Below are 25586 nucleotides of genomic sequence, written 5' to 3'. Positions count from 1 at the left end.
TAACTAGGGTCACCCTGACACATACAAACTCCACAATAAAGTTCCTAGGCTGCCTCTCAGATCAAAACAGGAGTCATACTATGTTATGGGTTGTCTCTGGTGCTTTGCAACAGTGTTCCTGAAAAATTCTTAGCGACTGGTGAACAAGATCGACAGAACCGACTGTAGCCTGATGAGAATGGGAACTCAATGCAAGGGGATCATAGTAGACAGTCTAGATTTTGCCAATGATACAGGCATTATACCAGTGACATACAATGTCTTGATATTATTGGAGAGTTGTGGGAAAACATAATGCAGCTGTAAAGGAGACTGCATACAGAATAATCGTGTTATCCATTCTTGAGAACTACTAGATTTCAAATTGAACTGTTAAAGAAAACCACCAAACGAAATGATCTGCAGACATCCCCTTCAAACACTAGACAAAATATGGAGAAAGCAGCAGAAAGGAAAATTTAAGTGCATATTGAAAAACAGACTGGACAAGGAAGCACTTAATGAAGGAATAAGTAAACTTGAAATAGCCTACCAAACATTGCACACAATCTACAATAAAAAATGCCTTTCACAAAATGCTAAGATACACCTTGAAGAAACAGTTCTGTAATCAGTATTCATCTACACAGCTGAAACCCTATCCCCAAATGCAAATAATGGCCTCCTTGAAGAACTGAAGAGAAAAAGAGTGTAGAATTGTTAGGACAATCATGGGATCCAATTACAAGAATGGCATACACTAAAACAGACGCAACAAGAATGTCTACGGCAAAAATTGAAAAATTGCAGACACAATCTGCAAAAGATGTGTACAAATTTATTGCTACTTCAAACAAATGAATGGGAACAGTTTGGCCAAGAAGATCTCCGAATTTTATTATTCAAAACCCAGAAGCACAACCCCCTGGTTTAGAAGTACCAAAAAATTCCTCCAAGCTCCTACAAAACAAATCCAATGATACCTCTGACAGGGATATCTACCGCAAGAAGATAGTGAAGAACGGGCTACACTGAGATGGAGAAACCAAATAGAAGACACTGTGCTCCTAGGATGGAGAACATATGTGAGCCCACTCACAAAAACTGAAGCAAATCTGGACTTCAGAGAAATCAAAGTCAACTGCCATGTAACAAGAGTTTACATGATTCTAGAGGATGTCAGAGAAATGATAATAATAATATTATTATTATTATAAAGAAATACAAGAACTGGATTAGAAAATACAGAAAATCATTCAGCAGACATTAACAAATACAACATCCAAAGTGAAATTTATGGAAAAACTTTCAAAACTATTCGAGGTAAAAACTGGGGTTAGACAAGTTGATGGGTTATCGCCTTTGTTGTTCAATGCAGTTCTACATACAGTCATGGAAGAATGGTAAAAGAAACTTGAAGAAGAAAACTGCTGGAAACCAATTTCATTAGGAACAAAAACGTGAATTCTCTACTTAGCCTTTGTGGACGATCTCACAATAATCGCAGATTCTTGTGAGATGGCTATAAAACAGATAAAAACTCTAAAAGAATGCCCAGAGAAAGTCGGCCTACAGATATCATTTGAAAAGACCGTGTTAACAACAAATTTAGAAATTTTCAAATTACAAACCAAATATGGAGAAATAAACAGTATCACACTTTAAATACATAGGAGAAATTATCTCTGAAAATTATGCACAACAAGAAAGGATACAAAAAGCTAGTAAAGGTTTAGGATTAGTGCAAAACCTCTATAACAAAAAACGCTTATCTTTAAATGCCAAAATTAGACATTACAAAACAGTAATTAACTCTCAATGTTATATGCCAGTGGAACCTTGGCACTAAGCAAGAAAACTGATATAGAAAATCTAAAGAAAGAAGAAAGAAAAATAACAAGGAAAATTTTGGGAACAAGATGGACAGAGAATGGATATAGACTACAGAAAACATCCAAGATTGAAGAATATTCTAATATAGAGACAGACACGAGGAAAAAGACGCCTCAGATTCAATGGCCACATAATGAGGTTTCCCTTGCTAATGGTCGAGAAAGGATCCAAAATGTAAAAAAAAAAAAAAAAAGGACTTGGAAATAGCCAAAATCACCAAAGAACAAGCAGATGTAAGGAACAATTTTAGAACAAAAGTGGAAAAATGAGAGGTTAAACCACACAAAAGCCTGAAGAACCAGAACAAAATAGAGTGAAGACAGAAACAACGAAAAACCGGTGGGCAAATAAAAAGAACCAGAAGAACGGAAAATGAACCATCTTTACTTAGCATCTTCCACGCTGGAAGTTTTGCGACTAATAATAATAATAATAATAATAATAATAATCCCGTGTGGAGTTGATAGTCTCCCATCGGGTGCCTCCCCAGGTGGCGGATAGGGAAATGCTCTCCAGATATGGAGGGTACCGGGGAAATAAAATACCCGGGGTGGACCAAAACTATTAACTGCAATCCACTAATGTCTGTCTGGTATCCAGTGGTTAGGGGTCAGCGTCTGTTCGCCTGGATGGTGCGGCTGCAGCAACCTTCTCGATCTCAACAATCACGTCGTTTTCCTCATGATCTTTCCTCGGAAGGACCACCACCAAGTTAGTTTTCAACTTGAAAACCAAACATGATGATAATACAAGGAATGAATCCACTACCCCAGGCACCAGTCGCAAGGCTGGCTTTACCTGGTCATCGGATTCCAGGGGACCAGGAGCATCATGTTACGCCCAAGGTTGAGAACCAGATGACATCCAAATTATTACACACAAAACAAAGACACTTCATCGGTAAACTTAATACTAATACTCTCTTCAGACTGGGCAAGATCAAACAACTTACAGACGTGCTGCAAAAATCCCGCATCAAAATCCTTGCAATCCAGGAAACACGATTTACGGACGAAAACCATTTTGACACAGACAACTACAGGACCTACAAAGGAAAACCAGCAGTTAAAACTAATGAGAAAGGACTCGAACAGTTTGGTACAGCAATTGTAGTCCACAAATCTATCAGCGACTCTGTCATTGACTTCCAGTCTGCCTCAGAACGTATATCAACGCTCTCCGTCAAATAGGCCAACAAAGCCGCCATCAATGCACAGGCACCCACAAATAACTATAACGAGAAGAACCCCCAGAAAGTGGATGACTTCTGGAATGACCTTGAAGAGACGACAAACAAAATTGCCAAACACCATGTAATTGTTAGGTGACTTTAACGCACAATTAGGCAAAGAGAAAAAATACAGGAAAATCACCGGAATCCATACAGCTCATAAGAGAACTAACAAGAATGGGGAAAGATTGATAAGCTTTTGCAAAACTTTCGGCCTCATAATTATGTCAACACAATTCAAAAAACCCAACAAGAAACTGTGTACTTGGAAGTCGCCCAACACAATGTTGGATGAATTCCAGATAGACCATGTGGCCCTCTCCAAGAGTAACACAGCAGAAATTCTGAATGTGAAAACAAGAAAAGGACTTTTGTAATCAGATCACCATCTTCTACAGATAAAGACCAGATTACAACCCAATAGAAAAAAGCCAAAACTAAACAAAGTGCTGAGACCAGACCCCGAATACATAAAACTCAACAAGGAAAACATGTTACAGGAAATTAGTCAGACAAACACTACAAACTGGACAGAACTTGTGGACGTCCTCAAATCCGTGATGAAATTGGGTCCACCCCGAGAAGGAGAAAACACAGGTGGTGGAACATATGTGACCAAGCAATAGAAGAAAGGACCAATGCCTGAAAAAACTTCAATAGTCACAAAACATCAGAAAAATGGCAACAATTTCTAGTAATCTGAAAACGAACATCGAAAACTATTCGGAGTGAAAAAAGAAATTATGACAAATGGCGACTAGATGAGATAGAACAAGACTTTAAGAAGAGCAACACCAGGAATTTTTATAAGACGTTTAAAGAACATATTGCAGGATACCAGCCATCCAATCTTTGCTTCAAGAAACCGGAAGGTTCACTAGAAACTAACACCAAGAGTAACTGCCAAATCCTCGCAGACTATTTCAACAAACTTTCTCAACTGCGAAAGATATACAGAGGATATTCACTACCAGACGTCTACACCAAATCCCGAAGCTAAACCACCAACCATCAACGAAATAGTAGAAATTATCAAGACACTGAAAAACAATAGAGCCCCGGGAGACAATGGAATTATTGCAGAACTATGGAAACTAAATGATGAAAGATTAACAGGAAAAATCCACAAAATCATATTAAACATTTGGGAAACAGAACAGATCCCTTCTGAATGGAAATGCGCACTCATCCATACATTCCACAAAAAAGGGGACAAAACTGAACCAAAAAATTACAGGGGTATCTCACTCGTTCCTGTCACATATAAAATCCTATCAAAAGTTCTCTTGAATAGATTAGAAGAACAAGCTGACCCACAAATGGAAGAATACCAGGCTGGTTTTTGCAAGGGACGGTCATGCATAGAACAGATCTGGAATCTGAAAATGATTCTCCAGATGAGAAACACCCGAAACACAGTGGTCACTTTTGTAGATTTTAAAAAGGCCTACGACTCAATAGACAGAGTAGCGCTCTGCAACATGGTGGAAGAATTCAGTATTGACAGAAAGACAAGGGCAATCATCTGCAAACATTAACTGACACAGTCTCCAAGGTTAAATTTATGGGGGATATCTCTGAACCATTTGAAATCCAAACTGGAGTGCGACACGGTGACGGACTTTCACCATTACTCTTTAATATCGTTCTTGAAAAAATTATCAGGACATGGGAAAAAGAAGTCAAAGGAAACCAAATTGGCATTAGAAAAGATAACAGATTCAATGTGAAGTGTTTAGCTTTTGCAGATGACCTTGCAATCCTCACAAATAAAATAAAAGAAGCCACTAACGCCATAGAGAAGTTACACAAAATTGCACAAAGAACTGGCCTGCAAATCTCGTATGAGAAAACCCAGTACATAGAAAGAGTGCCACAAGACAAATTGCCTATTGTGACAACCCATGGGAAAATCGTATAAGTACCACATTGTAAGTACCTGGGAGAAATCATCCAGCCATCAGGGATCAACCTAAAGGCCAATGAGGAAAGAATAAAAAAACTACAGAAAGCACATAAACTCACATGGAACTATTACAACAAATGATAAAGTCCATATCCATTAACACAAAATTGAGGCACTACAACACTGTTATATTTCTGGAGGCATTGTATGCATCTGAAACAACACAAATAGATGGGCAAACTAAAATCAAAGAAATAGAGAAACAAGAAGGGAAAATATTCAGGAAAAATTTTTGGCCCGATACAAGAGCAAGGAATCTGGAAGAAGAGACAAACATCAGAAATATATAAATACACAGACAAGATTACGGATACAATAAGGAAAAGAAGAATGCAGTTCTATGGACATATCCACAGGATGAATGAAAACAGAATTTCAAAGCAAATTCTTAAAGTCATCAACTCAGGCAGGGGAAAAACAAAATGGATAAAAGAAGTTGAAGAGGACCTCAGACAAGCACACATAACAGTAAACGATGCACAAAATAGAACCAAATTCAGGAACATCATCAAAAAACAAATTTGGCACCACAACACAGAAGAGACCAGGATGCAAATGGACAGCGGAGTGAAAGAAACAATACAGTTAACACATGAAGAAAATTTGAGCTCAGAAAAAATAAACAATAATCATAAAGGAATTCAAGTTCAAATGCTCTCTTTAAATGGGAATAATCAATAATAATAATAATAATAATAATACAAAAAATTTACATACAGTCTTTGACAGAAATCACTGCAGAATAGAAGACAATCTTTTCATGAAATGCCACTAAGAAAGCGAATGTGACAAAATGCAACACGTCTATTGCCTCCAACATCATCTTGTGTAAGGACCACGTAACTGAGATTAGGGCTCACATAGGAGCATATAGACAAATCAGTTTTGCCTCACTCCATTTGCGAGTAGACCAGGAGGGGTAATCACAAGCAATGATACTTTCCTTCCTGCACTGTGAATTGGGTAGCAGGGTATGTGTGTAGATGAAGAACTAAGTTCAGTCCCTGGCATTGCCACAGTTTTCTCATATAATCGTTAAATGGAACCTGCTCACCCTCACAAGTAAAACTGAGGAGATATGCAAAGCAGGAATAGTCGTTATATGTCTGAAAGCTGACTCTTATGGCTAGGTGACTGGTCTGCTAATGACGTAATATCCAATGGAGCAGTTGTCAGCTGGTATCAGACGTTCACTTGCACCCGATAGGGCTACACCTCTTCATGTTTTTTCCTTATCTTTCTACATCTACAACCATACTCTGCAAGCCGCCATACATTACACGCCAGATTTTTTCGTGCCCTATTAGTATTATTCGCTGTAACAAATGTGAACAAAATCAGAAACATTTAAGTTGAAAATGTTTGTCTTTTGTGTTGTTCACATAGAGTGACCCATTAATACGTCAATGTTCGTTACATTCCTCACAGAATCTGACAAGTCAGCCCCCTCCCTTTCCACCCATTTTATGTAAACTAACCCTCTGGATGCTGTATGTCAATGCAGAACAACAAATTTACTCATTTCCTTGCAGCAGCAGACACTTCAAACAGATGGCTAGCGTCCTCACCACTTGACATCTCAAGAAGGTGCAACATTTGATGTACACATCCAAAAATATAGGTTTGCTTAGGTATGTGACACTCATAAAGAAGGCACAGGATTACAACATTTTGCGTTGTGTCGATACTGGTGCAGACCCATAATTCGACATTTATCTAGTGGTGGGCTGCACACTCAACATAAATTGCCTTGCGCAAATAAATAAAGCTTTCAACACCTTCATAATTATTATTACAGTTCTCCAACACCCCAAAAAGTAAGCGGATTACAATTATCTCCAACTATATCTCTGAGAAGTGGAGAACCCTTATATCTTTTTGTTTCTCACCATCAAAAAATTAAAACTCCCTAGTCATAATTAATCCTAAACAAAATATTTTATAGAGAGTTGTACTGCTAAAAACTGTTTCTCAATAATATACTAAAAATCTTGCTAGGTGCACACAACACGTAATAAAATCAGCAGAAGAAACAACAAAACGGCATGCTAATCCACCCATTGGCATTGTGGTGAAAGCTTAAAAGTGACAGAGGCATTGGTACACATTTTAAAAGTATGTAGGACAGAGCTGTTTTTATCAGTAATACGTCAAATTTCTGTTTAAGTCAAGAGTGTTTCATAGCTACAACTCAATTTTCAGTGACTACATTGCCTTTTTGGCTATTACATGGGCTTCAGTTTATCAGCTAGCAGGAAATGAATGACACAGTTATGAGTTTTACAAGAAAGGCATTTATGATGAGATTAAAAAAATAAATAAAGGATTATCTGTAGATTACCTCCATCTTCAAATGATTTAACATGTTTATGACAGTACTACATGACTTAAATGTGATCCAAGGCTGTATGTTCTGTTTACATAGTTAAATGATAACAATCATTCACAGGAGATGAGAATGGAGTTGTAGGTCTGAAAAATGTTGACTTAAACAGAGGAATTAAATACAGTTTCTAAAGACAGTGAACTACCAGTAAAATTATCCACATTCTGAAAGTTACAGTCACAGACCGACAATGACAAAAGTCCATTAACACATTTTTCACTACCCAGTGCAATTATATGAGTATACAGTTTTCATGCAAAACAAGGATAATTAATACAACAGTACTGTTTCAGTGGTGTGATATCTAACAAGTTATAACAATCTATGAATAAGGGATGATGGACAAACAGCTCCACTTGCTTCGGCATTTTAAGAACTCAAAATATTGCAATGAGCTAGTCTGAAGCAAATGGAGAAGTTTGTACGTACCGACAGCTCTTACTTTCTAATGTACAACTCAGAACTGAGTGCTTGAATTCTGGTCCACGGGGAAAATGCTTGGAAGACGTTTGGGACAGCTTGCTTCAAAATTATCACACTGTACAATCTTCTGCTTTCAAGTCTGTACTCTCCAATAAAGATGACGCATATTGCTACACTTCTAATATCTTTGCTGTGTACAGATTTACATTATATACTAGGGTCGTACTGAAAGGCATGAGCAACCATTTATTACAACTGTCATTCCAAAAATGTAGCAAAGACAACTGCAGTATTGTAATCTACAGACTTCAGATTCTGTGTTGACATATTCTGACATCATTAATGCCTGTCATGTGACAGCAGGATAGATTTACAAACTGGCCAGCATTGAGATTTTATTTTTATAGCATGCTGGCATTGAATTCCTTATTAAAGAGGAAAAAATCTCCTGCTGAAATTCATCCCAGACACCAGAGAGCATACGGAAATGTGTGCAGTGTTAGGAGATGGGTGAAATACTTGAAAGATGAGGATAGGAGCGGCTGAGGGAAACCTCGTAACATCCCCCATCGAAGTGCCTGGTAGAGTTCAATGGGAGAAGAGTTGACAATTTCATTATAAAATACAGGAAGGATGGGGGGCGGGGGGGGGGGGGGGGCAACGTAATGAGTAGAACTTGTGACAGACACATTACAGTGCAGCAAATGTGTCAAAGCTCAGACTTTTGAAAAGTCTGTGCTCAATGCATCCCACATTTATTGACAATATTCAGGAAAAAAAAAAAAAAAAAAAAAAAAAAACAAGGTCTGCATTAGTGGTTTCAAAACTGTAGTGCCAGAAACTTACTTGTGACACCCATTTTTCACAACAGCTGACCTAATGTATGTTTCACGCATTTGTCTCAAGTTTTTATTATGTTTTGAATTGTCAGTCTGTACCTTATGTGACTACAGAAATTGTATTTTTCTCTTTTGATGTAACAGCTGCTCATGGGGAGAAAATGTGACCCCTTTGAAGACTTTTGTTGGTTTTCACAACTTTACGTTAATGGTATTAATAGATTTCTGCTCATCACATAGAGGAAGAGTTGAGTCACAGACAGGCACAGTGAAAAAGAATGCCAGGAATACTATCTGACACTCAATATCTCCTTTAAGTAATGGGTAACAACCTATCATTTATGTACTGTTGTTGTTCCATCCTGACCTTTCCACTGTTTGCGAATGTAAATGTCTCAAACTGCATTCAGTTTATCTAACAAGCTTGAACAGTTTAGTGTGTAAAGCTTACAACATCAATAAATGTTTGTTGGAGATTGAAACCTAAATAGTTGCTCTGGATTTGAATACATTGAATTTTGTCAACCAGATGGAAATTAACTTTATCAGAAGAGTATATTCTAATTTTTATTGTGCTTTGGAGTCCGTAGAGGAGTTTATGGGATGTAAAGTGAAAGGTTGTGGAGTTATTTGGACACATGATGGCAACTTTACGAGAGCAGAATTTGATCTATTACTTTTGAACCACGTGAGGAAGTGGCGATTTAATGATTGTTACTAATGGCAGGTATTTTAGATGTTTATTAAGTCATCATCCTGCTCTATGTATGCTATCATGTTTCCATTTTCATTTGTATGAAGCCACATCCATTTTCTAAATATGAAAATTAATGTTATCAACCACCGATGAATTTTGGTACACATCTGAGAACACAGAACTTTGATTGGGGTCTTTGCTGTCTGGTGTGTTATAAGGTGTTCAACAAACTTGGAGACGATAAAACATAATAAACAAAAATTATGACACAATGCTGTAAGATGACAAAATGGAGGGTATGGAGTTTTGATGACAACTGTGACAAGTGATGAAAGCTGTTTTCATAATTACGAGTTTGAAATATGGAACGGTAGCATCTGACTGCTGCAGTCAAAAACCAAAGCACGAACAGATACTCTGCCTGGGAAAGTTATGAGTAGCAGCTTTTGGATGCAGAGGGTAACATTCTGGCAAATTTTCTGCAGCCATAAATGTTACCAGCTACATCTAGACACTGTTGGAGCTCCGTTGCGCATTCGATGTGGCAGAAAATTCATTAGAGCAACATTATGTACATGGTTTGTCTAAAAAACATAATTAATATTTGTAATGATAAGTTGCTTGTGAACTTCAGTATGACCCTTGTACATTGTTATGTAGTTTGCTGACAAGAATACGATAGCCAATGTAACAGAGCTGTACATATTCTGCGACTGCATTGATAAGATCTGTTTGATTTTCTAACTTTTTACTTATGGCATTTCAGGGATCATTAAAGTGATTTTATATTTTATAATCCTTGTGATCAAAAAACATTTTTTCTTCTCTCACCACAAAGTGACACAGCTGTATAGGCAGCAACAATCCCTTTGTACAACTTCTTGTTACAAATCCTACAGTTATATATAATATTTTTTTGTGTTATAATGCTGGATCAGGACTAACAAATTTTGGAGGAACGCAGCTATTACTGGAGATAGCTATTAATGGATGACAATTTCAGACATGGCTTGTACTGCAGAAACTCACATCTGAAATACTAGAAAGAAATTCAGTCTGCGTAATGGTGTCAAAAAAGTTCTGCACCTTTCACCAGGTTTTACTTTTTTCATTACTTTACCATGCAAAATGGCATATATATAGTTATAGTAGAGGGAAACATTCCACATAGGAAAAATATATCTAAAAACAAAGATTATGTGACTTACCAAATGAAAGTCCTGGCAGGTTGACAGACACACAAACAAACACAAACATACACAAAAAATTCGAGCTTTCGCAACAAACTGTTTTTCCCCCTAAGGTAAGTCTTTCCGCTCCCGGGATTAGAATGACTCCTTACCCTCTCCCTTAAAACCCACATCCTTTCGTCTTTCCCTCTCCTTCCCTCTTTCCTGATGAGGCAACAGTTTGTTGCGAAAGCTTGAATTTTGTGTGTATGTTTGTGTGTCTGTCGACCTGCCAGGACTTTCATTTGGTAAGTCACATCATGCAGATAAATTTTCAACCACCAAGCACTCAGTTCAAATTTTCAAAACATTACAATGAAGAAAACTGGTCAGATATGGCTCAATGCAAAGTGCTATGATATGAAAACGTACACAGTTGATCAAGAAAGTTCTCAGTTTTAACTGTGCCATGATAGTTGGAAAAGGCTCATCCTAATTGTTTCTTATGACACAGAGGAGTCAGTAAATACAGAGGATATGTGGAAAACAATGTTTGGGGGGGGGGGGGGGGGAACACAATTTCTATTTTATGGCATATGTTTGCAATGTAGTCTTTTATCTCGACTTAAGTCTTTGAGAACTTTCCAGACCAAAACAAAAGTGTAAGTTTTTTGGCGCACACAGGGTGGGAATGTAACGTGGTAGGAAAGGGGGGGGGGGGCAGGAGACTTAACACTGTGAGATCACGGTTTTACGCTAGGAGGGGAATGCGCAGGGCCCCTACGACGAGGAGTCGGGACTGCAGAGGCGGGCGGTGCCCGTGGCGGCGGCTCGGGTGGCAGCTCCGCCCCCGCAGGCGTCCGGTTCCCTGGCGGTGCCCTTCCTGGCAGAGAGGTGGGCGCGCAGGGCGAGCACCGTGGCGGCCGCCACGAGCGGCAGACCCAGGAGTGCCGAGATCGCCTCCCCCGTTGCCAGGTTCGGGTGCCACTCCACCAACCCTATGACAACACCGAAATGTAACTGTCTCAGCTGGAGACTGATGTAATGTCTAAGTAATAAATTTACATCTACATACAGCATACTCATGTTAACATGTCTAGAGGCTGAAGAGGGAATTTAGTAGATCACGTTCTACACTGCTGGCCATTAAAATTCCTACACCAAGAAGAAATGCAGATGATAAACGGGTATTCATTGGACAAATATGTTATACTAGAACTGACATGTCATTACATTTTCACGCAATTTGGGTGCACAGATCCTGAGAAATCAGTACCCAGAACAACCACCTCTGGCCGTAATAACAGCCTTGATACGCCTGGACATTGAGTCAAACAGAGCACCGGATGGCGTGTACAGGCACAGCTGCCCATGCAGCTTCAACACGATACCACAGTTCATCACGAGTAGTAACTGGCGTATTGTGACGAGCCAGTTGCTCGGCCACCATTGGCCGGACGTTTTCAGTTGGTGAGAGATCTGGAGAACTTGCTGGCCAGGACAGCAGTCAAACATTTGCTGTATCCAGAAAGGCCCGTACAGAACCTGCAACGTGCGGTCGTGCATTATCCTGCTGAAATGTAGGGTTTCGCAGGGATCGAATGAAGGGTAGAGCTACGGGTCGTAACACATCTCAAATGTAACGTCCACTGTTCAAAGTGCCGTCAATGCGAACAAGAGGTGACCGAGACCTGTAATCGATGGCACTTCATACCATCACACCGGGTGATACACCAGTATGGCGATGACGAATATACGCTTCAATGTGCGATCACCGCAATGTTGCCAAACACAGATGTGACCATCGTAATGCTGTAGACAGAACCTGGATTAATCCGAAAAATTGACGATTTCCCATTCGTGCACTCAGGTTCGTCGTCGAGTACACTATCGAAGGTACTCCTGTCTGTGATGCAGCGTCAAGGGTAACTACAGTCATAGTCTCTGAGCTGATAGTCCGTGCTGCTGCAAACGTCATCGAACTGTTCGTGCAGATGGTTGTCTTGCAAAATTCCCCGTCTGTTGACTCAGGAATCGAGACGTGGCTGCACGATCCATTACAGCCGTGTGGATAAGATGCCTGTCATCTCGACTGCTAGTCATACGAGGCCATTGGGATCCAGCACGGCGTTCCGTATTACCCTCCTGAACCCACCGATTCCATATTCTGCTAACAGCCATTGGATCTTGAACAACTCGAGCAGCAATGTCGCAATACGATAAACCGCAGTCGTGATGGGCTACAATCCAACCTTTATCAAAGTCGGAAACGTGATGGTACGCATTGCTCCTCCTTACACGAGGCACCACAACAATGTTTCACCAGGCAACGCCAGTCAACTGTTGTTTGTGTATCAGAAATCAGTTGGAAACTTTCCTCATGTCAGCACGTTGTCGGTGTCACCACTGGTGCCAACCTTGTGTGAATGCTCTGAAAAGCTAATCATTTGCATATCACAGCATCTTCTTCCTGTCGGTTAAATTTTGCGTCTGTAGCACATCACCTTCGTGGTGTAGCAATTTTAATGACCAGTAGTGTACTTAGGAACCAATGTTGGGAAACGCCATCTGACGACTCTACAAAGTTATAGGTGCCAGCACCTGTTAATTTACGTTTACAGCTCTGAGCACTTGTTCATCTTCGCTATTTTGAAACACAAGTCTTCTAGTAAACAAGTGCACATAACGTTTAAGATATGTATTTTACAGCAAATATTTACTGGACGTTTTCATCTTTTTTTGTCCATACTACCACTTCCCAAAATATGGAAAGCAAATAGCTTGCAGTAGAAGTTATTTGTTTCACAGAATCGAAGAGCAAGAATTGCTCATAGCTCTTAATGTACGTGTTTTAGAGCGCATGTTTACTTGACTTTTTTGTTTCAAATGGTCATTACTGCCATGTCCCTGAATATTCACCATCACTTCTGAAACACCCTGTATACACGGTGATACTGTGATGATGTTACAAACTTTCTAGGGTCATGGAGAAGCAGAAATATAGTAATTTGAGGTAAGGGTCCCTGTACCAGAAACAAATAAGTCTAAAGTTATGAGCAAAAACTGCTCCGATACCTCTGACTATATAATACATGTACCGATAATTTCAGAGGCGGCATTATGGACCAAATCAAGAAAAAATGTCTAGTAAACATGAATTTGTGTTTTATTCATCTCATGACGTACATTTTCAATCCATTTGGTTTGCATACAGGAGATATTTTAAAAATTTACAATACTGTTACAATTATTTTTACATTAATAAAAATAGCACAATAAATAATAACACTATAAGGATATTTCTTGGAATATGTAACACATTGTATCCAGCTCAAATTTCCAGTTTATCCTGCATGAATTCATCCACTGAGTAATAACCCTTCAGTGTCCACTCGTATAGCTTTCTTTTAAGTGAACGTAAATTCATCAGCATCAACTTATTCCCTTTTAATTTATTACAAATTTTCATTCCCATGTATCGAGGTCCCCGGGCATACAGTCTGAGGCGGTGGGTGGGGAGCATAAAATTTTCTTTGTTTCTAGTATCATGTGAATGGACAAAATGGTTTCTCTCAAATAATTCACGTCTGGAGTACAAAAATATATAAACTCATGTATGTATAAGAATGGCAGAGTTAATATTTTCACCTTTCTAAATAATGGTTGACATGGTTTTTTGTGATTTGTAGTGCACATATTCTGAATGATTTTTTCTGTATTTTCAGTATCTGCACTATGTTTGTCGAATTACCCCAAAAAACAATACCGTACCTAATAATGGATTCGTAGTAGCTCGTATATGCTATGTTTCGTGTGTCCGTGTCAGTTGCAGTTTATAATATTTGGATTGCAAATGCAAAGCTGCTCAGTTTGTTTGCTAGTTATTCAATGTGTGACTGCCAGCTCAAATTTTTATCTATATTTAAACCTAAGAATTTGACTGAGTCAACTTCTTCTACATCTTGGTTGTTGTGTACAATCTTAATCTGCTCACATGTTGACTGTTTGGCTTTGAAGGGCTCCAACAGACATACCTGAGGAGTTAAGAGCACTTGTTCAATAGAGGAGATGTGTTAATCACTGGTGAAGATGAAAATGTGCTCATACCTCCTCAGGAATACATTTTAGAGCCTTTGTATACTAGACATTGTTTCTTGTTTTGGTCTACACTACTATCTCTGAAAGTTGCCTACCCTACATTCTCAGCAACAACAGTACCAGTACATGTTTTCCAGTGTCGGTATCAGAACAGTTTTTTCTCATAACTTTTGATACATTTGTTTCCAGTACAGGGACCCTTGCCTCAAATTGATAAGTTTACCCATTTAATTTACCCTAGGAACTTTGTAACATCACAGAATCACCTTGTATATACAGGTGCTGGCACCTATAACTTCGACATTTTTTCAACGTGGGATTCGTTCGCTGCCTGAAAAATGAGAGAAAGTAGTGGTCAACGATGGAAAATACTTTGAATGATACATGTGTAACCAATTTGTTTCATGTTGGAGAAAAAACGGTGGAAGCAAAGTTGTACACCTTGTAAATAAAAATACATAAATCAAGGAAACAATAGGGTGATGGAGGGAAATGCTGGTGTACGTGCATGCGCGCGCACGTGCCTGAGCATACAGCATACATGCGTGTGTGTGTGTGTGTGTGTGTGTGTGTGAAGGAGGGGGGGGGGGGGGTTACAAATTGTGGAGGAAGATTAAGAGATGAATACAGTAAGTAGATTGAAAAGAACATAGGCTGTAGTAGTTATGCAGAGATGAATAGGCTCACACAGGATACAGTGGTGTGGAGAGTGGCCTCAGACCAGTCTTCAGACTTAAGACCGCAATAACGAACACACAGAACTCGTATAACGAATGCAATAAAATGTCAGCACTGTGGACGTACCAAAGCCGAGAGGGGGCTTCCCGTTGTAGCGGACGCGGAACAGCGACCACCACAGGGAGGCGAGCGGCACCCCGCCACAGGCGGCGCCGAGCACCAGCACCGAGCTGACGCGCAGGCGGCGCAGCAGCAGCGCCGAGCAGGCGGCCGCCGAGCAGTAGGCGACCAGCCACGGCCACGCCGTGCCCGCCACCCCGCCGTGCGAGAAGTGCGCCGCCAGGCCCGCCCACTGCGCACCCCACAGCGAGGGCGCGGCGCGCACCGCGGCCTGCGACAGTGACGCGTTTACTCGAGCCGCGCTCTACTCTCACTCGTACGATTGCGATATTAAAGTACGTGTCTCGCAGTTTCAACAGTTCTGTTCACACGAGTCAAATAGCTGTGACGATTCCCCGGGCATGCACGTCAGCACATTTTTGCAGGAGATCCCGGGTTCGAGTCCCGGTCGGGGCACACATTTTCAACATGTCCCCAATGAAGTACATCAACGCCTGTTTGCAGCTAGGGTGTCCATTTAATTATCATTTCATTTCTAGCAAAGCTGCATGGTCATCCACGGTAACTGTTCTTTCGGGAACAGATACTACCATCATATCTAGTGAAATAGTTTGATGTTTTCTTCGGAAAAGAAGTCATTTCATGGAACATTAAAATCCACAATAGTACCTGGACATTTCTCAGAACTGAAAGCAATCTGATTGCTATACAACAGAGCCCCGAAGAATATTTCTCCGTACTTTGGTTGCCACTTTCGGCTCAACACAGTATTTGCAGCATCTGGAGCAGATTTCTACGACAGCGGAAGTGTGTAATCGCTATCAGTTTCACACATCGCCCTGTGTACGCTGTATGTATTTACCCACAACAGTGAACATACAGTTACTCACACACATAGAAAGACGATACGAGGTGGTGTGGGAAACATTTCAGTATAAAGGTCCTGTAGAGCTAAACAGTAATTAGCCTAGTAGTAGTAGTAGTAGTAGTAGTAGTAGTAGTAAACAATTTTTTTTTTCTTCAAAGGAGCCTTTATAACCCACAAATTGTAGAACTCGATACATCAGTCTACTAAATGACTCTATACACTTCACATTCTATTATGCATGTAAATTTATGTGAACATGATTTATTTTCTACTTACACTAACTACTATTCAATGTATCACATGGAAATTTCCTTTAAAGCACCTCTGCACAATTTTTGTAAAATCAGGTATACAACTGTTTGTCACATAAACACATATCATAATTTTAATCTATAATATATAAACTGAAGTAGAACAATGTACACTATGTCATCAAATGGATCCGGACAAACCCAAAAACATACAGGAACTGGTTTCCGTAATTATGCCACCGGCTCATTTCTTTTTGAACGCCCCTTATATCATTCATCTTTCATCATTTAAAAAACAAAAATAAAAGTATTTCATTCTACTGTTTAGTCAGGAGTGTAGGTTGGTCATAATGTGGGAGATTAGTGGGGGACGGGGAAGGGGCAGGGGCAAGAGATAGCAGAAAAGGGGGGGGGGGGAGGGGAGGGTACTAGCTAATGTCTGATGCACTCTGGGGTAATGGTCTAAGAAAGGTTGGGAACCACTGCTCTAGGACCTGCAAAAACCATTGCCGAACTGCGACAAAAGGTGCAAGACGCTCAGACAGTCTCTCACAGGATGCCAACTGACCCCTTAACGATCACTGCACGCAACAATACATGCCCATGTTGCTACCGGGGTGGCGTGAGGAAGGGGGGAGGGGAGTGTACAGTGTGTATTGATGTGTTTGGGCACCTTTTTCTGTGATTTGTGTTTTTTTTTTATCTGAACCTGTTATTGTACACTACTACAATACCTTTCACTTAACTTGTCAGTAAACTGGCCGTGTCCTTGAGGGTGCTGCATTTCTTTTCCAGCAGAGCACAAAGGTAAGTACTGTTACTTGTAATGTGCCATCTCCTGCTCTAAGAAAATTTGACTTGCAAATAAGCTTCACATTCTTGCTGAAGCACTTGAAAATTTACATTCCAGTATGACTGAGTTATTATAATGTATTGCCAGGGAAATATGTTTAGCAAGGACATTATACTATGTTGACACAAACACGTGATCTGTATATGTTAAATTACACCAATCATATGAAAAAAACACCTTTATTATGCACTGCCTGCTTCACAAGTGGCCGATTATTTAAACAGAATACAAGAGCCGAGCAATCCACTGACCATTCACTTCCTCTCCACAATGCTTTAGGTAGGAGGTTAGGATGATGGACAGGTCTCATGTTTTACTGAAAGTTTTATTCCACACACTATGGCTGATTCGAGTATTCGTAGATCGGCCCTCAACAGAGGAAAAAAAATGGTGCACCAGTGAACAAGCCCTTTTCTTAATCTTCCATCAATGTGCCTTGGAGATGGTAGTTGGTGTGGCATGGACACAGAAATTAAACAGAATGTCTGCCAGTAGTGATCTTTGAGCACGGCTTTCAAGGTTCAAAAAACAAATTGAAATCCTTCGATTAGAGCACACAATATTAGGTAAACTTTCTAGTTTATGACTAGGGATTACTTGAACAAACTTGAGCATCATGTCTTCTTTCTATACTTTATCATAAGTTGCCATTATCTGCACAGAGGCTCCTGCTGATTTGATGCCTTTCCAAGATCCAGATTCTACCAACACTGTAAGAGACTGTATCTGATTGCAGTAACTCCAAATTTTTTGAAGCCATCCTGCTCAACTGGAATTTATTTTATCCGTGGTACCTGTGACATGATAAAGAATTGGCCTCTCCAATAACTCAAAGGTTATGTTGAGGAGAGAGATAATTAGACACAACATTTCCTGCTTTGCTTGGTTTCAGACTATGATTACACTAGCATTCTTAAATATCAATCTGGAGTAAATGGTGTATGTATATACTACAGTGTGTTTCTTAACTCCATACAGTAACAACAATAACAAAATTACAACCAAGGAGAGATCAGACAACGTCACTGCAGCTAATATTACAATAGCAAATACAGAAAAAATTACAGAAGAAATTGAGACAGCAAAACAAGTTGATTTTCATGAATTTCAGATACAAATTACTAAAGTATCAGAGAAATCTTCACTACTGGCCAAGAGTAAAAAGAAGACATGGTGGAATGAAGAGTCTGAAGAACAAAGTGTTAAAAATTGAGATATTAAAAAGAAGGACAACATATGGCAGAATTCAGATGACAGAGAAAAGAAACATCAAAAATAATCCAAACCTCAAATGAACCTTTGAGAAAGCTCAGTTTATGTAAATAGAAGAAAATTTTACCAAAAATAATACTAGAAATTTTGACCAAACCTTTCAACATGGACTTAAAGAGCATCAGCATCTACATCTGCTCTCTCCAAACCACTATGGGTTGCATGACAGATGGTACATCCCATTGTACCAGTTATTAGCACCAAGTATTTGTTTCAAAGACAAAAATGGCAAAATAGTGCTAAATAACAAAGAAAATTGCAAAATGCTAGCAGAATTTTTTGACAGGCTCTTAAATTGTCCAGTTCCCACAGATAAATTGGAATTTCCAGCAATAACACAAAATCTGAAGGACGATTTCCCACAAACAGGGCAAGAAATTCGTGAAGGCATCAAATCACTGAAAACAACAAAGCAAGCGATGAAGACTACATTACAGCAGAATTATTCAAATAGTGAGAACAAACAGTTATAAATGATCTACAACTGCTGTTTGAAAACATCTGAAAAACTGGAAAGATTCCAGAAGAGTAAAATTTATGTTAATCCACCTGCTACATAAAAAAGGAGACAAACACAATGTCAACAGTTACAGAGAATTGTCACTTCTGCCAGTGGCACACAAAAGTGTCTCACAGATTCTGCTGGACAGAGTTGTAGAAACTTTAGACAAACAGTTGAGGGAATACTAGGGAGGGTTCCGAAAGGGAAGTTCCAGCACAGACAGATTTTTAACTTAAAACAATAATTCACCTCAGAATGTTAACCAGCAAACCTATGATAGTATCTATGAATATAGAGACTGTTCCTGATAGAACAGATACCACTGATGACCATGCAGCTTCTTCAGAACAAATGATAACTAATTGAGCCCTCAACTGTTGACAGGTGTTGTTGATATACCTCAATGGCGACAACTGAAAAGGCGACGATTCTCGTAAGAGTTCGGGCAACCTGTGCGCATTCGCACAGACAATGGTCAGTGGCCTAGTAGCCTTTAACTATATATGAAGATAGTAACTGTAATCGCCCCCCCCCCCCCTCCTCCCCATCATGAACCATGGACCTTGCTGTCGGTGGGGAGGTTTGGGTGCCTCATACAGATAGCCGTACCGTAGGTGTAACCATAACGGAGGGGTACCTGTGGAGAGGCCAGACAAACGTGTGGTTGCTGAAGAGGGGCAGCAGCCTTTTCAGTAGTTGCAGGGGGAACAGTCTGGATGATTGACTGATCTGGCCTTGTAACACTAACCAAAATGGCCTTGCTGTTCTGGTACTGCGAACGCAAGGGGAAACTACAGCTGTAATTTTTCCCGAGGGTATGCAGCTTTACTGTATGATTAAATGATGATGGCGCCCTCTTGGGTAAAATACTCCGGAGGTAAAATAGTCCCCCATTCGTATCTCCGGGCGGAGACTACTCAGGAGGACGTCGTTATCAGGAGAAAGAAAGCTGGCGTTCTACGGATCGGAGCGTGGAATGTCAGATCCCGTAATCGGGGCATGTAGCTTAGAAAATTTAAAAAGGGAAATGGATGGGTTAAAGTTAGATATAATGGGAATTTGTGAAGTTAGGTGGCAGGAGGAACAAGACTTCCGGTCAGGTGAATACAGGGTTATAAATACAAAATCAAATAGGGGTAATGCAGGAGTAGCTCTAATAATGAATAGGAAAATAGGAGTGCGGATAAGCTACTACAAACAGCATAGTGAACACATTATTGTGGCCAAGATAGATACGAAGCCCATGCCTACCACAGCAGTACAAGTTTATATACCAACTAGCTCCTCAGATAACGAAGAGATTGATGAAATGTATTATGAGATAAAAGAAATTTTCAGATAGTGAAGGGACATGAAAATTTAACAGTCATAGGTGACTGGAACTTGACAGTAGGAAAAGGAAGAGAAGGAAACATAGTAGGTGAACATGGAATGGGAGTAAGGAATGAAAGAGGAAAGCCGCCTGGTAGAATTTTGCACAGAGCATAACTTACTCATAGCTAACACTTGGTTCAAGAATCATAAAAGAAGATTGTATACATGGAAGAAGCCTGGAGATACTGACAGGTTTCAGATAGATTATATAATGGTAAGACAGAGATTTAGGAACCAGGTTTTAAATTGTAAGACATTTCCAGGGGCAGATGTGGGCTCTGACCACAATCAATTGGTTATGAACTGCAACTTGAAACTGAAGACACTGCAAAAAAGGTGGGAATTTGAGGAGATGGGACCTGGATAAACTAAAAGAACCAGAGGTTGTAGAGAGCTTCAGGGAGAGCATTAGGGAACGATTGACAAGAATGGGAGAAAGAAATACAGTACAAGAAGAATGGGTAGCTTTGAGAGATGAAATAATGAAGGTAGAACGGGATCAAGTAGGTAAAAAGATGAGGGCTAATAGAAATCCTTGGGTAACAGAAAAGATATTGAATTTAATTGATGAAAGGAGAAAATATAAAAATGCAGTAAATGAAGCAGGCAAAAAGGAATACAAACGTCTCAAAAATGAGATCGACAGGAAGTGCAAAATGGCTAAGCAGGGATGGCTAGAGGACAAATGTAAGGATGTAGAGACGCATATCACTAGGGGTAAAATAGATACTGCCTAAAGGAAAATCAAAGAGACCTTTGGAGAAAAGAGAGCCACTTGTATGAATATCAAGAGCTCAGATGGAAACCCAGTTCTAAGCAAAGAAGGGAAAGCAGAAAGGTGGAAGGAGCATATAGAGGGTCTATACAAGGCTGATGTACTTGAGGACAATATTATGGAAATGGAAGGGAATGTAGATGAAGATGAAAGGGGAGATATGATACTGCATGAAGAGTTTGACAGAGCACTGAAAGACCTAAGTTGAAACAAGGCCCCGGGAGTAGACAACATTCCATTAGAACTACTGATAGCCTTGGGAGAGCCAGTCCTGACAAAACTCTACCATCTGGTGAGCAAGATGTATGAGACAGGTGAAATACCCTCAGACTTCAAGAAGAATATAATAATTCCAGTTCGAAAGGAAGCAGGTGTTGACAGATGTGAAACTTATCAAACTAACAGTGTAATATGCCACAGCTGCAAAAAACTTACACGAATTCTTTACAGATGAATGGAAAAACTGGTAGAAGCCGACCTCGGGGAAGATCAGTTTGGATTCCTTAGAAATGCTGGAACATGTAGGGCAATACTGAACCTACGAATTACCTTACAAGATAGATTATGGAAACAAAAACCTATGTTTCTAGCATGTGTAGACTTAGAGAAAGCTTTTGACAATGTTGACTGGAATACTCTCTTTTAAATTCTGAAGGTGACAGGGGTAAAATACAGGGAGCAAAAGGCTAGTTACAATTTGTACAGAAACCAGATGGCAGTTATAAGAGTCAAGTGACATCAAAGGGAAACAGTGGTTGGGAAGGGAGTGAGACAGGGTTGTAGCCTCTCCCCGATGTTATTCAATCTGTATATTGAGCAAGCAGTAAAGGAAACAAAAGAAAAATTCAGAGTAGGAATTAAAATCCACGGAGAAGAAATAAAAACTTTGAGGTTCGCCGATGACATTGTAATTCTGTCAGAGACAGCAAAGGACTTGGAAGAGCAGTTGAACGGAATGGACAGTGTCTTGAAAGGAGGATATAAGATGAACATCAACAAAAGCAAAAAGAGGATAATGGAATGTAGTCAAATTAAATCGGGTGATGCTGAGGGAATTAGATTAGGAAATGAGGCACAAAGTAATAAAGGAGTTTTGCTATTTGGGGAGTAAAATAACTGATGATGGTGGAAGTAGAGAGGATATAAAATGTAGACTGGCAATGGCAAGGAAAGCGTTGCTGAAGAAGAGAAATTTGTTAACATCAAGTATAGATTTAAGTGTCAGGAAATCTTTTCTGAATGTATTTGTGTGGAGTGTAGCCATGTATGGAAGTGAAACGTGGACGATAAATAGTTTGGACAAGAAGAGAATAGAAGCTTTCGAAATGTGGTGCTACAGAAGAATGCTGAAGATTAGATGGGTAGATTACTTAGCTAATGAGGAAGTATTGAATAGAATTGGAGAGAAGGGAAATTTGTGGCACAACTTGACTAGAAGAAGGGATCACTTGGTAGGACATGTTCTGAGGCATCAAGTGATCACCAATTTAGTACTGGAGGTCAGCGTGGAGGGAAAAATTGTAGAGGGAGACCAAGAGATGAATACACTAAGCAGATTCAGAAGGATGTAGGCTGCAGTACGTACTGGGAGATGAAGAAGCTTGCACAGGACAGAGTAGCACGGAGAGCTGCATCAAACCAGTCTCTGGACTGAAGACCACAACAACAACAACAACCAACAACAACAACAACTGTTCTTGAAAGAACAGTTCTCTTTTACCATCAGTTTGTGGTATAGGCTGTGGCTCAATTTCAGTATTTTTAAATCTGTTGCTATTGGGTAAGAAGCAAAACAAACAAAAACTTTTTTTAGGTCTCACTTCGTTAGATCAGTTACAACCTAAAATATGTTCACTTTCTACAGTTTTCAATAAACAAAGCCCACTGGTGATGGCACAGAGGTGCTGAAACATGTTTCAGCAAAAAGAAAAAAATAGTGTTTTTGCATAAACGCAGCACCTACATTCTATGTTTCTCTGTGTGTGTTTGCACTGGAACAAGAAAAGTCTTTCAGCACCTTTGACGCAACACATCAAAGCCCACAGGAGAAAAGCTGTGTCATGGTTTGAGGACACTGAGAAACAGGGCACCCACAGCATCGGTACTGCACAGAACTTAGCAAGATACAGAAGTTAGGGACTAACTACTGGACTGATTCGACAACCTATTCCTAACATGCCCGTTTTTCTTCTTCTTCTATGTGATCAGGCCCAGTGGACAGCACACTGCTACAAGTTTCCTCCTCCATTGTATTCTGTCCATTGCTGCTATCTGCCATCCATCCACATCTATTGATGCTTGGTTTAAATCTTCATGGATGCCATCCCTCCAATGCTTCTCGGGTCTCCCTGGGAGGCTCTTTCCTGTAGATGTGAAGTCCGAGAGCTTCCGAGGCCATCTGTGATCTTCCATCCGGGCCACATAACTGGCCCACTGCATCCGTTTGGCTTTGGGCTGCTGGTATAGTTCCTCAAGCTCTCGGTTGTGTCTGATCCGTCATTCCCCTGTGTCTGCATCCAGAACTGGAGCAAAGATCTTCCGAAGCACTTTCCCTCAAAAGACGAGGAGCTTACGGAAGTCCTGTATCTGGATACTCCATGTCTCACAACCATATAGAACAACAGGCTGGATCAGGGTTTTGTACAGTTGAATACTGAACTGTCTGGAGAGATATCTGGACCGAACCAGTTGTGCTAGGCTGTGGTAAGATCGGTTTCTTGCTTCTATTCTGGCATTGATCTCTGCTTCACATGACGAGTTATCAGTGAAAAGTGCCCCTAGGTATCTAAATTCGTGGAATCTCTTGTAGGACTGGTCTTCCACCTGCAGTGATTGTAGATGATCAGCAGTCTGACTTTGACCATGCATCATAACGAGGTACTCTGTCTTGGCTTCATTTATGTTTTGCCCAAATTTGCTGGCAGTCTCCTTTAGTGCTCTTGTCATCTGCTCCAACTACTCTTCAGACCTAGAGAGTAAACAGATGTCATCTGCATAGGCTAAGTTTTCCAGTCTCTTTCCTACAATTTCAATCCCTTCATTCTCTTGGAAGGTCTCGCGTACGATCTTCTCGAGGGCAAAGTTGAACAGGATAGGGGACAACCCATCTCCTTGCCTGAGTTCAAATGGCTCTGAACACTATGGGACTTAACTGCTGAGGTCATCAGTACCCTAAAACTTAGAACTACTTAAACCTAGCTAACCTAAGGACATCACACACATCCATTCCCGAGGCAGGATTCGAACCTGCGACCGTAGCAGCAGCGCGGTACCGGACTGAAGCACCTAGAACCGATCGGCCACAGTGGCCGGCCCTTGCCCAAGTTCTGTCGCAATTTCAAATTCCTCAGTTTCACTATTTCCAATCTTCATCTTTGCATGTGCTTTGCTCAGACAGATCTGTATCAGACTGACGAGTTTCTCTGCCAAGCCAAACTCCCTTAAACAGCTGAGCAGTCTCTTGCGATGTATACAATCGTAGGCCTAACATACCCATTAGGGAAATAAAGACCAAGGAAATATTCCAACAGCAAGCCACGCAGCTTGTTTTGTACAGCACACTGGAGTTTCTTGCACTCAAAAATCAAATTACACATAGTACCACACAGTCCGACAGTGACTCAATTTTCTTACACATGATAAACCCTTGCAGTTCAGCAAGCAGGCAGATGACACGGCTGCAAATGGTGTCACACTTAAAGCATACTGGGGGCAGAGGTGCAGACAGATTGCAACATTTGCACATCTTTCTCACTCTCATTCAGAAATAAACCTTGATTAAAAAGGGAACGCCCGATTCCTTAAACAACTGAACTCCCACGTATAAAACAGCTTCAAATGAGTCAATCTGTTAAATATGTTACATTACGCATGTAATTGTGAAAAATTTGGGAAGGCTTGAAATTAAGTATAAAGTTTGTTGGAACTGACAGAGTGCTCTCATTCTCAAATACTGGACAAACCAAGTCTGGGTATTTGTGCACTGTCATTTATGCTGCTTCAAGACTAACAAAACATTCTCTAACCATAATTGTATTGTATTGTATGTTAACCGGGGGCCTAGAAACGGTGGAGAGGCTCCATCCCAGCCGCAGTCGCAGTGGTCCACAACCCTAAGAAGGCGTGAAGATGGTACATTGAAGTGCCAAACTTGGTAGCTATGCAATAACTGGCCATTTTCTTACAATAATGAACGGCCATAGTCCCTCAGAC

At 40.2% G+C, this 25586-nt stretch overlaps 1 protein-coding gene across 2 annotated transcripts in view; it reads right to left on the bottom strand.

The window, feature by feature from the left end:
* Nucleotides 1-9298: 9298 nt before the first annotated feature.
* Nucleotides 9299-25586, bottom strand: part of LOC126213297 (uncharacterized) — an 86808-nt gene continuing 70520 nt past the window's right edge. For both annotated transcript variants that reach the window (XM_049940973.1, XM_049940972.1), the window contains 2 exons: nt 15486-15750; nt 9299-11581 (listed from right to left, as the gene is read on the bottom strand). In XM_049940973.1, the coding sequence (XP_049796930.1) occupies nt 11364-11581; nt 15486-15750 (483 nt within the window). In that variant the 3' untranslated portion in view covers nt 9299-11363. The remainder of the gene's footprint in view (nt 11582-15485; nt 15751-25586) is intronic.

This window comes from Schistocerca nitens, chromosome 11, assembly GCF_023898315.1.
Source record: "Schistocerca nitens isolate TAMUIC-IGC-003100 chromosome 11, iqSchNite1.1, whole genome shotgun sequence".
Taxonomy (NCBI): Eukaryota; Metazoa; Arthropoda; class Insecta; order Orthoptera; family Acrididae; genus Schistocerca; species Schistocerca nitens.
The sequence above is the reverse complement of the archived record's forward strand: the minus strand, read 5'-3'. Positions and strand labels throughout refer to the sequence as shown.